The 13,501-nt window shown below is 44.3% G+C and overlaps 1 protein-coding gene across 4 annotated transcripts in view; it reads left to right on the top strand.

Moving 5' to 3' along the window:
• Positions 1–242: 242 nt before the first annotated feature.
• Prkar2a (protein kinase cAMP-dependent type II regulatory subunit alpha) overlaps positions 243–13,501 on the top strand; it is a 68,071-nt gene continuing 54,812 nt past the window's right edge. For 2 of the 4 annotated variants that reach the window (XM_028886938.2, XM_028886940.2), the window contains exon 1: positions 243–779. In XM_028886938.2, the coding sequence (XP_028742771.1) occupies positions 527–779 (253 nt within the window). In that variant the 5' untranslated portion in view covers positions 243–526. Of the gene's footprint in view, positions 780–10,836; positions 11,028–13,501 lie in introns of those variants that run through there. The other 2 variants (XM_037207930.1, XM_037207929.1) reach the window with 2 other exon arrangements.

The following is a 13,501-nucleotide window of genomic DNA, read 5'->3' on the forward strand; positions in this document are numbered from 1 at the left end:
GCTCAGCTGAGAGGCGCTCAGCGTGTTCTGAAAGCCTAAGGGAAAGGTCTTTGTGACCAGGCAAGACGCACGAACCAGCCCGCCTCGCAGCTGGGCCACTCTTTCCTCATGTCCGGGGCCTCCCGCACCTTGACCATGGACTGCTCCAAGAGCGGGCAGCTCGGCGGCGCACGCGCACTGTGGGCCAGCTCTCGGCGGGGACGCGCACGCCCGCGGCCGCGTGCGTCACAACCCGGGCGCCTGCCGCGCCCGTCCAGCTCGCCAGCCCGTCGGTCCCCGCGGCGGCGGCGGCGGCGGCGGCTGCGGCCGGGTGACAGCAGCGGCGGCGCCAGGCTGGCTTGGTAGCGGAAGGGTCGCGCGGCCCGCACAACAAACGCACACCCGGCCGCAACAAGGCGCGACGCGAGGAAGGCCGAGGCGGGCCGCGCGGGAGACCGCGGGCCCGAGTGACAGGCCGGCGGGAGGGAGTGCGCAGGTTACGGCCGCCGGCGGCCCCGACCCGCCGGTGCCCTCGGCCGTCGCCGGCATGAGCCACATCCAGATCCCGCCGGGGCTCACGGAGCTGCTGCAGGGCTACACTGTGGAGGTGCTGCGGCAGCAGCCGCCCGACCTCGTCGACTTCGCGGTGGAGTACTTCACACGCCTGCGCGAGGCCCGCGCCCAGGATTCAGACACGCTCATCGCCACCCCGACGACCTTTCACACGCGAGAGTCCAGCGCGGTGGCCGTCGAGGAGGACGAGGAGAGCGACTCCGACTCGGACGAGCTGGACCTGGCAGGTAGGCGGGCGGGGCAAGGCCGAGGTGCTTGGTGGGCACCGAGCGGAGGGTCCAGGGAGGGACCCGAGGGCCGCCCTGCCGTGCTGAGGGCCCGGTGCCCCGCCTCGCCCCGGGCCGAGACCCGAGAGCTCTCCAGCCGAGCTGCTTGGGTTTCCCGGCGTGTGCCGATTCCAAATTGAGCTCCGCGGTTCTCTGAGCCGGAGCGTTCACAGAGAGTGATTTGTCAGATTCAGCCTTGAATGAAGCGTGCGCGTTCTTTGGTCCGCGTGGTGGCGCGGAGCTTAAGTCGGTCCCGCCAGAAGCTGCCTTGCCTTTTGCTTTAGACCTCATAGCCTGCTTTCTTTCCGAAGGCGAGAGCACCCGCACTCGGCAACTCGTCCCGAATAAGCAGGATGATAACTTTATTTGCAAAGATTTCGGTTTTGGAAGAGTTACTGCTGAAAACTATTTTTTTTTTTTTTTTTTTGAGTACTAGGTCAGTAGCCTTGAGTGAACAGGAACTCAGTAGGTTCAGGCTGCCTCGAACTTGTGATGATCTTCCTGCCTCTGCCTCAATGAAAATCTTTCAAGCAAACACGAGAGGAAAAATGAACTGAACCCCTCTCTGAATGCCGTCACTCTCACTCAACAGTTGACCCCCCCCATGCCGACCTGTCACATTCAACAGTTGACCCCCCATGCTGTCCTGTCACATTCAACAGTTGACCCCCCATGCTGTCCTGTCACATTCAACAGTTGACCCCCATGCTGTCCTGTCACTTACAGTCAACAGTTGAACCTCTCTCCCAATGCTGTTACATTCAACAGTTGTCAATATTTTTCACCTTTCCCCCCTCTCCCTTTGCGTAAGTATTTAAAGGAAATTTCCGTTAGGTCATTTCATACCTGATCGGTTAATTATGCATTTCTTTTTCTTAAAATGTAATTGCTTAAAAATTTAGAAATTTAAACTTTAAAATTTCTGTATAGGTTGAAACAACTGAATAAAATTGGTGAGCATAATCAATACCTTGATTGGTGTGTTGGTTGCAGGAAAGTGTACAAATAGCATTCTGTTCATTTGATTTAAGTAAGGATGTCAAAGAGCAATTTCATTTCCTTGGTTGCTTCTACTTATGCTTTGTTAACTTAATAGAGTTAGCGTGCTTTTTAATTTTTTTTTTTTTTTGGTTTTTCAAGACAGGTGCTTTTTAATTTTTTAAAATTTATTTTAATTAATTACTTTTTTTTTTTTGAAACAAGGGCTCAGTATGTAGACTTAGATGGCTGCAACTGTGTAGACCAAGTTGGCCTTGACCTCATGAAATCTGCCTGCCTCTGTCTCTTGAGTGGTGCTGGGATTAAAAATATGCATCCCAATGCCCAGCACCTGCAGGTTTGTTTTTGATTATGTGTTAGTGTGTGTATTTGCTGTATTTGGGTTCTCTCAGAGGTCAGAAGAGTTCATCAGATCCTCTGGAGCTGGAGTTACAGACAGTTGTGAGCTGTCTGATGTGGTTACAGAAGATGCACTCAGGTCTTTGCAAGAGGAGCAAGCATTCTTGACTGCCAAGGCAGTTCCTGACCACTTGGCCTCCTTTTGAACAAAACAAACATGTTGAGAGACTGTTTTGAGCTTTGTATTATTAGATCACATTAGAAAATACAGACTAGGGCTGGAGAGATGGCTTAGAGGTTAAGAGCACTGGCTGTTCTACCAGAGGTCTTGAGTTCAATTCCCAGCAACCACATGGTAGCTCACAACCATCTATAATGAGATCTGGTGCCCTCTTCTGGCCTGCAGGCATACATGCAGACAGAACACTATATGTAATAGCTAAATAAATCATAAAAATAAATAAATAAATAAATAAATGAATAAGATAAAACTGTTATTTGAAAAAAAGAAAAGAAAATACAGACTAGCTGGGTGGTGGTGATGCACACACCTTTAATTCCAGCACTGGGGAGGCAGAGGTAGATTGGTCTCTGTGAGTTTGAGGCTAGCCTGGTCTACAGAGCGAGTTCCAGGATAGTCAGGGCTACACAGAGAAACCCTGCCTCAAAAACAAAACAAAACCCCAAACAAACAAACAAACAGAAAGAAAGAAAATACAGACTAGTTTTGAGTGGTCTAACCAGATGTTCAAGTAACAGCTGGTAGGGTCATTTTTGTAGGAGCTATAAACTTCACAGTGCATTGCTATTCTGTGTTTTACTTGATCAACTTAGTGCATATAATATGCCTTCTGAAGAAATTAGAAATTATTCTCCAAATCCACAGGTTTGCTCTGTGGTTGGTAAAGTCAAACCTGTTTAAGTTGTCTTAGAAATGAAGACAATGATAACCATCTTCTGGAGATCATTTTTGTTTTGTTTTGTTTTTTGAGACAGGGTTTCTGTGTTGTTCTGGCTATCCAGGAACTCACTCTTAGACTAGGCTGGCCTTGAACTCCATAGAGATCCACTTGCCTCTACCTCCCATCCACCATGCCCGGTTTACTAGGATGGTTATTAATGAAAAATAGAACACCATAAAAACCAAAACAAGGGGGCTGGAGAGATGGCTCAGAGGTTAAGAACACTGGCTGTTCCTCCAGAGGTCCTGAGTTCAATTCCCAGCGTCCACATGGTGGCTCAAAACCATCTGTAATGAGTTCTGGCTCCCTCTTCTGGCTGCAGGGACACATGCAGACAGAACACTGTATACAAAATAAATAAACAAACAAACAAATCTTAAAAAAAAAAACAAAGGCACTGAAGAAGTTGAAACCCCAAATGGGACTGTGAAATGTGTAGCCTGAATGGAAGTCATTTTAGTAGGTCCTCAGCAAGTTAAACATAGAATTACTCTAGCGTGGATATGTAACCAAAAGATCTGAAAGTGGTGGCCACATGCTTGTATAACTGTTCATTGTAGTGTTATTCACAGTAGTGAAAAGGCAAATGGCTGAAGTGTCCACAAATAAAACAGTATATATACAAACTCACACACAATGGAATATTATTTAATCTTAAAAGGAAACGGAATTCTGATGCAGGCTACCAATGTGGATGATGTTACAATGTTGAAAACAGACTAAATGAAGGTGGACATAGTGACTCATTCCTGTCTCAAAAAACCAAAGTAAAAAAACATGCTGATTGAAGTGAGCCATATATAGAAGGACAAATATAGGATTTCACTTATAGAAGGTACCTAGAATGTGCGTGTTTGCATGTATGTGTATGCACATATGTGTGCCCATCCCCTGGAGCTGCAGTTACATACAAGTGGTTGTGAGCAACCATGTGGGTTCTGGGAATTGAACTCTTCCTCTGGAAGAGCAGCCAGTGGCCTTATGCACTGAGCCATAGCCCTCCCTTCAGAGTACTGTAATAATGGGTGCAGGACTTCTGCTTGAATAATACAGTTCTGCAGTAATAAAGTATGTCGCCTAGATTGTTTGCAAACTCCTGAGTTCAAGTGACCCTCCCTCCTTAGCCTTCTCTGACTGTCGAAGTGGGTGGCCTTCTGTTTCTGGTTACCGTTACACTATTTGGATTGCCACATTGTATCATCAGTTCTGGTCACTTAGGTGTTTCTACTTTGAAGTAGCGTGAATGTGCCGCTCTAACTCTGGTACATGTTTACCCTTGTGACTGTATATTTTCAGTTCTCGTGAGTATATAACCAGAAATACCAGACCCTTCCTCCCTTTCTGACAGGGTTTGGCCGCTGAGCTCAGGCCTGACCTTCCTGTCCTCCTGTCTCAGCCTCTCCAGTGCTGAGATTGAAGACTTGTACCACCACTCTAGACCCAGGCTCCTTTTTTCTTTTTCTTTCTTTAAGTAGCTCGAACGTAGATTATAGGAAATAGACTTATTAAGGAAAAATGAACAAGAACTACTTTGAGTGAGAAAGGCTTCAAGGGAGAAATACCGCCAAAGTTTTGTTTTTTTTGTTTTGTTTTTTTTTCCCTGAGCTGGGTCTCACTGTGTAACCTTGGCTGGCCTGGATCATGCTATGTAGACTAGGCTGTCCTTGAACTCACTGAGATATGCCCACCCCCACCCTCATAGTGGAAAAGACTAGTTTCTTTCTTTCTTTCTTTTTTTTTCTTCAAGACAGGGTTTCTCTGTGTAGCTTTGCGCCTTTCCTGGAACTCACTTGGTAGCCCAGGCTGGCCTCAAACTCACAGAGATCTGCCTGGCTCTGCCTCCCAAGTGCTGGAATTAAAGGCGTGCGCCACCACTGCCCGGCAAGGAACAGACTAGTTTCTAAAGTGTTTACCATTTTACATTCCAACCCCAAGTGTGTTGAGGGTTCTAATTCCTCCATATCCATCATGGTTCTGATTTGTATTTTCCTAATAATGGCTAATAATGCTTGCTGAGTACCTTCGTGTATACTGTTGGTGATTTATGTAGGTCTGGAGGATTATCTTCAGATACTCTATTTAAAAAAATATTTTAATTTTTGGGTTAAAAGCCAGGTATGGTGGCACATGCTCTTAATACCAACACAGGCAGAGATAGGTAGATCTTGGTGAGCTTGAGCCCAGCCTGGCCTACAGAGTGAGTTCCACCACAGCCAGGGCTATGTAGAGACTGTCTAAAAAGAACAACAAATTAAATTTAAAAAAAATTAAATTTGGGGGTACTAGGAATTGTTTATATACAGTGGTTACAATCCTCTATCAGATGTATGATTCAGTGGGGTATCTCCCCTTTAATGGTAGGGCTTAAACTCCAAACATTATACCTGCCAACACAGACTATATCACCACTATATCCCCAGCTCCTGATACTGTGGGGTCAGAGGATACCTTGTGTAAGTAGGTTCTCTCTTTCTATCTTGTGGGTACCAGGGATCAAACTCAGATGGTCAGGCTTGGCAGCAAGTGAGTTTACCCACTGAATGAGCATTCTGATAGCTCTTATTCCATTTATTTGTTTGTTTGTTTGTTTTATTTTTAAACGACTTATTTATTTTTATTTTATGTGCATTGGTATTTTGCTTGCACATCTCTCTGTGTGAAGATGTCAAATCCCCTGGAATGTGAGTTACAGACAGTTATGAGCTGTCATGTGGGTGCTGGGAATTGAACTTGGGCCCTCTGGAAGAGTAGCCAGTGCTCTTAACCACTAAGCCATCTCTCCACCCCCTCATTCCTTTATTTTTAATGTATGTGTGTATGTGCTCACATTTGTGTGTTCATGTGTATGCTATGGCTGACTTGTGGAGGTCAGTGGACAACTCTTTGGAGTCAGTTCTTTCTTCCCACCATATGGATCTAATGGGTTGAACCCGGGTCTTCATGCTTGGTCGAAAGTGCAGAGAAGCCAACAGTGATGATGAACACTTGTTATCCCAGCACTCAAGACAAGATTGTGAGTTTATAGTCAACTTGGCTAACCCGGCTCCTTTTTTATATATAAAAAAAAAAAACCTCTTTTTTATGTATGTATGTATGTATGTATATGTACATATATATAAATATATTTGTGCATATAAATATATATGTGTATATATATATATATATATAAGTAATTCAAGCAATTGGATATCCTTTTGCAAAAACATCTCACCTTACATGAAAAATAGCTTAAAATGTGCTAAAGACCTGGATACAATATCTGAAACTATAACTCTTAGGAAAAATAGAAGGGCTAATCAACCCCCTCCCCCATATTGTTTTGTTTTTGAGAGAGGGTCTCATATAAGCCCTGGCTGGCCTTCAGTTTACTGTGTAGCCAAAGATGACCTTGAAGTTGGGATCCTTCTGCCCCTACTTCCTGAGGGCTTAGATTACAGGTGTGAGCCACTACACCTGGTTTTCCACTCTTTTGTTAGTCTTGTGGGTTCTTTGGGGGCAGATTATTGAGGCTTCAGGTTTGTTGACTCCATGACCATTAATAACTATGTGATTTGTCTTCCTGTTTCCAGACCAAGTGTTCAATGCTTAGTGTCACTGCTTATAAAACAGAAATATTGCCTACTTGGCAATATGCCAGGGTTCTTGTGTTTAGAATGATTCTGAGTTTGGTTACCTTCAGTGTACACCAGATTTTAAAATTGGCTTGTAGGCTGGATGTGGTGATGTACACTTGTAATCACAGCCCTTGGGAGGCAGAAGCAAAGGGTTTTATAAATTTGAGGGCAGTCAGGTCTACATAGCAAGTTCTAAGGCCATCTGAGGCTGCATAATAAGACCCTGTTCCAAAAGAGAGAGAGAGGAGATGGAATTTAGTAAAACTAATGAACAGTACTTGTCTTTTCTTAAAGATTTATTTTTATTATTTTTAACTATGTCCCTGTATGTGTCTGTGTGTGATTATATGCATATGAGTGCCGGTGCCCACCGAGGCCAGAGGCATTGGATCTCCCTGGAGCTGGAGCTGGAGTTGCTTGAGTCCCCTGATGTCGGTGGGTGCTAGGAACTGAACTCCTCCTACAAGAGCAGAGCGTGCTCTTTACTGCTGTGCATCTCTCCAGTTTGGTCTTGGCTATCTTTGTCAAGATCTGTCATTATGTTGTCCAGGCTGGCTGAAAGAAGGCTCCAGAGCTTCCTGCATCAGCCTGCTTAGCTGAGCCTCCAACTTCCAGTTTTCTTAATGATATTCTCATTCTCTCTCTCCCTCTCCTCTCCCTCTCCCCTCCCCCCCCCCCCCCCCCCCCCCCCCTCCTCTCTCTCTCCCTCTCCCTCTCCCTCTCCCTCTCTCCTCTCCCTCTCCCTCTCTCTCTCCCTCTCCTCTCCCTCTCTCTATTCATGTGGAAGACAGAGATCAACCTCTTGTCATTCCTTAGGAGCTGTCCACTGTGGGTTTTTTGTTTGTTTTGTTTTGTTTTTTAAACAAGGCTTCTTACTAGCCTAGAGCTCACATATATGGTAGTCTGTGAGGCCAGCAAGCTTCAGAGATCCGTCTGTCCCTGTCTTTTCAATGCTACAGCTACAAGTGCCTAACACCAGGCCTGACTTTTCTACATAGGTTCTGGTGATTGAATGCAGGTCCTCATGCTGTACAGCAACTACAGCAAGTGTTTTATCCAAGGAGCTCGAGGATCTCATCTAGTCGTTAAACTTACTAAGTAGGTGAGGAGGACCTTGAACTCCTTGAACTTCCTGCCTCGACCTCCCCAAAGCCTGGAATATGGGTGTATTCTAGTATTCCTGGTTATACAGTGTTGGGCATCCAGCGTTAGGTGTCATTCATGCTAGGCAAGCCAAAGCTCTTCTCGCCTCCGAACCACTGGAGCAGGCTGCCTCGAACTCTCAGCCCTTCTTAACGTTTTGCACTCTCTCTTTCTCTCAGGAGGTATGTTCACAGACACACACTTGAAGCTTTTGAAATTCAGAATTTTCTTCATGGTTATAGATGTGTTCAATGTTCTTGAGCCCTTGGATCCTATCTGAGTTATAAGGATTACTCAGATCAAGGGCTTGTCCCCAGAAAAATCATCTATGAAAGTTTTTTTTTTAAGACAGCCATAACGTCGCACCACCATTACCACACTCTCTTCTTCCTTGTTGTCTTTGTTTGTTTGTTTGTTTGTTTGTTTAGCATCTATCTTTATCTAGTTCAGGCTGCCCTGGAATGAGCTCAGTATGTAACTCAGGCTGGCCTCCATCTCATGACCACAATGCTTCAGCTAGCTTGCTGGAATAACAAGTGTGTGCTACCAAGTCTAGATTAGTTCATCTAATTCTGGGTAGAACAAAGGAATTGAAGTCAGTAATGAGTCAGTTATTGACAACCCAATAAGAACTCTAAACATATATTTTCCTGGTTCTTCCTTGGTGATGAACACATTGTTGTGCCAAGAGGGTGATGTGCCCCGATTCTGTGCAGAAAGGGTAGAGAAGCTTGTGTCTGAGACCTTCCCAGTTCTAGTGTGTGTCCCTTCATTTGGCTAGTCTTGACTTGGGTTCTTTATTAAAAGAAAGCGAAACATCCGAATTATAAAGTTAGCACTATTTTTAGTTCTTTGTGACTAGCAGTCCTTGAGGGATCCAGGAAACCCCTGAGTTTATATCTAGCTGAAACAAATTTTCAGTGGCCTGGTGACCACCATGGTACAAAGCTACTTGAGGAAGGGTCTGTTTGCTCACAGTCTGAGGGTACGGCCATCATCATGGTGAAGACAGGGGTCCCACTGTCCACAGTCAGCAGGAATAGAAGATGCTGGTGCTCATTTGGCTTCCTCCTTTTTCTTTCTTGAGTCCCTTTGGAGCCCTAGTCTGTTTACTCTCCCACCTCTGTTTAGAGTAAGTCTCTTCTCCTTAGTTAAACCCCTCTGGAATTGTCTTCTAGGTCATTCCAGTCAGGTTGACAGTGAAGTTCACCATCATGATACCTTTGAGTTTGATGCTAACACTGGTTAGGTAGCCTTGGATTGTATTGACGTATACTGGGGTTGTTTTCAGTGCTGGGTATTGAACTCAGGGCCTCAAGTGTGCCAGCCAATGCCATACCACCAAATTATATTCCCAGCCTGCAGTTTGTGTGTATGTTCTATAATGGTTTATGTATATGAGTGTTTAGCCTGCTTACATGTCTTTGTACAACATTCATGCAGTGCCCAAGGAGGCCAAAAGGGCATCAGAACCCTTGGAACTGAAGTTATAGAAGGTTGTGAGCTGCCATATGGGTGTTGGGAATCAAATCTGTGTCTTCTGCAAGAGCAAGTGCTCTTAACTGCTGAGCCATCTCTCCAATCCCTGTAATAATTATGGATTATTAAATTGGAGTCCAGATGTGAGCTAAGAGGATAGATACCAGAGAATAGTATTCATAGCCTTTGGTCCATTCTAGTCAGAGTAACATGAATTCATTCATTCATTCATTCATTCATTCGTTCGTTCGTTCGTTCGTTCATGGGAGAGGGGTTGTTGGTTTTGTTTTGTTCTGAAACCTGAGTCTCATGTATTCTATGCTAGCACTGAATTCTTGATTTTCCTGCTTCTGCCTGCCAAACACTGGGATTATAGGCATGTGCTACTACACACAGCTGTTTGTTTGTTTGTTTGTTTGGGGTATGTGTGTGCATTTTCTTTTCTGAGACAAGGATTCACTAATAATTTAGCAATACAAAGCCCCAGTTATTACCAATAGCTCTGGCCATCCTGAAACTTTCTATGTAGACCAGGCTAGCCCCCTAACTCACAGAGATTCATCTGCTTCTGCCTCCTGAGAGCTGGCATTAAAAGTGCATGCCACCATGTATCTGTTCAGGGTTTTAATATTTTTTTTTAATACCTGCTGAACCATCTTACTAGCTCTCCACTTTTTCTTTTTTAAAATTACATGGGCAATGTTGTGTCCGGTCAATATCAAATGGAGGTGATATGGGGCAAAATACCAGTCTCTGACAATACCTCCCTCTTCCATTAGTGGAGTGTTAAGTCAGTTCTTTCTATATTCCACTACGCTATTTTGTTCAACTAAAAAAATTCTTTTGTTATTGTTGTTTTTTGAGACAGGGTTTCTCTTTGTAGCTTTGGATCCTGTCCTGGAATTTGCTGTGTAGACCAAGCTGGCCTCGAACTCACAGAGATCCGCCTGCCTCTGCTTCCCGAGTGCTGGGGTTAAAGGCGTGCGCCGCCGCCGCCGCCGCCGCCGCCGCCGCCGCCGCCGCCGCCGCCGCCGCCACCACCACCACCTGGCTAAAAAAATCTTTATATACCATGTTCACTTGTCATTTATCATCATAAGAGGAAGAAAATTTTGTGCCTCTTTTTTTTTTTTTTTGGACATAGCTGTTACATGTAGGGCAATTTGTTCCTGAGTTGGGGTAAATTTCTCTGAAAATGAGCCCTAGTTTTCTCTTCCAGTCAAACCTCTTTACATAAACTTGTTTAAAATTTTTTAAAAAGTAGTGTTTTGTTTTTTGACTTTAAGTTTTTTATTTAAACTACTCCTCCCACAAGGAAAAGGATACAAAGTAGTTATGATGGTCATCATTTGATACAAAACAAATAAAAACCACGAGTGTCCCATACACTTTTCTGGCCCACAGGCAGAGTAACGGTATAAACCAGTGCTGTGGCCCTGTTGCCTAGGTGATGGTCCAGGTTCCCTGGTTTGTCCTCATATCCGGTTAGAAACGGATTTTCCTGAGGGTTATCGGAGAGGGAATGATTATCATCTCCCCAGAGAAAGGACTTGGTCCTGATGTGGAGATGGGTGTTGGCGATGAACTCGGATCTTTCAAACCCTCCATGGTGGTGCAACTTCAGGAAAACGTTGAGCGCACTCACTCCCACCCCGCTGGGCACCGTGATGGAGGTGAGGACCCTGAACAGGCAAGCTGAGGTCCGGTTGTGGACGCCATTCCACGTGGACCACTCCACCCTGGGCGGAACTGGCCTAACAGCCCAGAAACCTGGGACGCAAGTACTGCCACCGCATCTTGGACATAGGCCTTTGCTGTTATTGTTTTTGTTTTGTTTTGAAATAGGGTCTCCTGCGGCCCATTTACAAACTTGAAGAGTACAGTGTTTTTATAGACTGAGGGTTAACTTGCCCAGCTAAAACTGGGTTCCATGCCCTGCATCCCGCCTCACCAAAAAAGTCTCCAAAAAGCCCAAAGCCCCAGTTATTACCATCCTCACTTCTTCAAATGTGCTTGAGTAGGAAAGAATCAGTAAAAGACTTGATGAGGAGGGCAGGGAGAGGGCAGTGACAGCATTTTTAAGTCGCATGATAGCAATCTCAGAGTCATAATTTTAACAGTGGGATTAAAAAACAGTTTAAACCAGTGGTGGTGGCTGACCCTTTAATCCCAGCACTTTGGAGGCAGAGGCAGGCAGATCTCTGTGAGTCTGAGGCCAGCCTGTCTACAGAGTGAGTTCCAGGATAGCCAAGGTTACACAGAGAAAAATCTCTTGAAAAAACAAAAACAAAAAGACAAAACACAAACAATCAAAAACCCACAGGCCTGAGCGCAATACTTTACTGATTTCCCCAGGTCCAATGTGTTTTCTGTTTTTTGGAGATAGTTTTAAATTATGTAGCCCTGGCTGGTCTGGAAGTGGCTATGTAGGCCAGTCTTACCTCGAGCTGCTCCTGTCCTACCTTTCAAGTGCTGGGATTATAGATACTCGATGACGAAAAGACAAGGATTATTTTTATATTTAATGTTAAAATTGTATAAAATATTTAAATGGTTCTGAAGTCAAATCTACAGAGCAAGATATATTCACAGAAGACTGACTGCTTCTACCTTACAGCTTTCATTTCTTACCTTTCTAATGGATAGTAGTGGTTTTCAGTTTTTGGACCTTTTAAAAAAAAGTCAGCTGGGTGATAGTGGCACACACCTTTAATCCTAGCACTTGGGAGGCAGAAGCAGGCAGATCTGAGTGAGTTTGAGGCCAGCCTGGTCTACAGAGTGAGTTCCAGGACAACCAGGGTTACACAGAGAAACCCTGTCTTGAAAAAAAACAAAAAAACAAAAACAAAAAAACCCCAAACAAACAAAAAACAGACATGATGGTACATGGCTAATCTCAGCAGGTATATCTCTGTGGGGTTGAAAGTCAGCCTGGTGTATATAGGGAGTTCCAGGACAGCCAGAGCTACATAGAGAGATCCTGTTTGAAAACTCCACAACAACAAAGGAATTGGTCTTCTTATCCAGGCATGGTTTAAAGGGGAAATTGGAAAAAGGATAAACTCAAGTATCAGTGTATTTTACAGGTTCCTAGTTGATTGTGACTGTCATGGGCAGAGAAAGTTAAGAACTACTGACATGTAACTTGTTGTTGTAGTTTTAACAGTATATTTTTCCCCTTAAAAAGCAGAAAAGATGATAGATAATCTATTTGGTTTTTAAATGCCAAGCGTACCCTGCTAGGAACTCCTCTGAACAACCTCTGGAGAAGAGCGGCTGTCACACAGTATGCATTTAACAAGCTCCCGAGGTCTCCGTCCTCCCACTGGAGAATGGCAGGTGTGGTAGGAGTTCTCAGAGGTGTTTTCAGAAGGCGGTGATTGAGTTATTTAAATGAAATCATTCTACATGTTTGTACCATTCTAAAAGTTGAGAGTACTGAGGTTTCATGAATATACATGTGCCTAGGGACCTGCATATAGTTGAATGATTCAGATTTACTAATTAGCTTGATGTGTCATTTCCTTTGAATTACTAGTGTATATGATGTGACTCATGCCTTAATTTAAAAATGTGAAATTTATTTTCTTTTAATTCTTGAGATGGGATCTCACTGTGTAGCCTTGGCTGGTCTAGAGCTCACTATGTAGACCAGGCTGGCCTCAAACTCACAGAGATCCACCAGCTTCTTTATTCTAGAGTGCTAGGATTAAAGATATGTGCCACCACTCCTGTCATAAAATTCTGTTTTCTTAAGATTTATTTTTATGCCTGGTGATGGTGTTGCACCCTTTAATCCTAGCAGTGGGAGGCAGAGGCAAGCAGATCTCTGAGTTCAAGTCCAGCCTGGTCATCAGAGCATGTTCCAGAATAGCCAGGGTTACACAAAGAAACCTTGTCTTGAAAAACCAAAATAATAATAAAATAATAATAATATAACAATAATGCTAGATTTATTTTTATTTTATGTATATGATTGTTTTGCCTACATGTATGTATATGTACCACATATGTTCATGCACACAAGCCTATGGAGGCTAGAAGAGGGCATGAAATCTCCTAAAATGGAAGTTACAGGTGGCTGTGACCTTCCATGGGGGTTCTGGGAATTGAACATGAGGCCTCTGTAAGAGCAACAAGTGCTTTT

This window comes from Peromyscus leucopus, chromosome 7 (assembly GCF_004664715.2).
Source record: "Peromyscus leucopus breed LL Stock chromosome 7, UCI_PerLeu_2.1, whole genome shotgun sequence".
NCBI lineage: Eukaryota > Metazoa > Chordata > Mammalia > Rodentia > Cricetidae > Peromyscus > Peromyscus leucopus.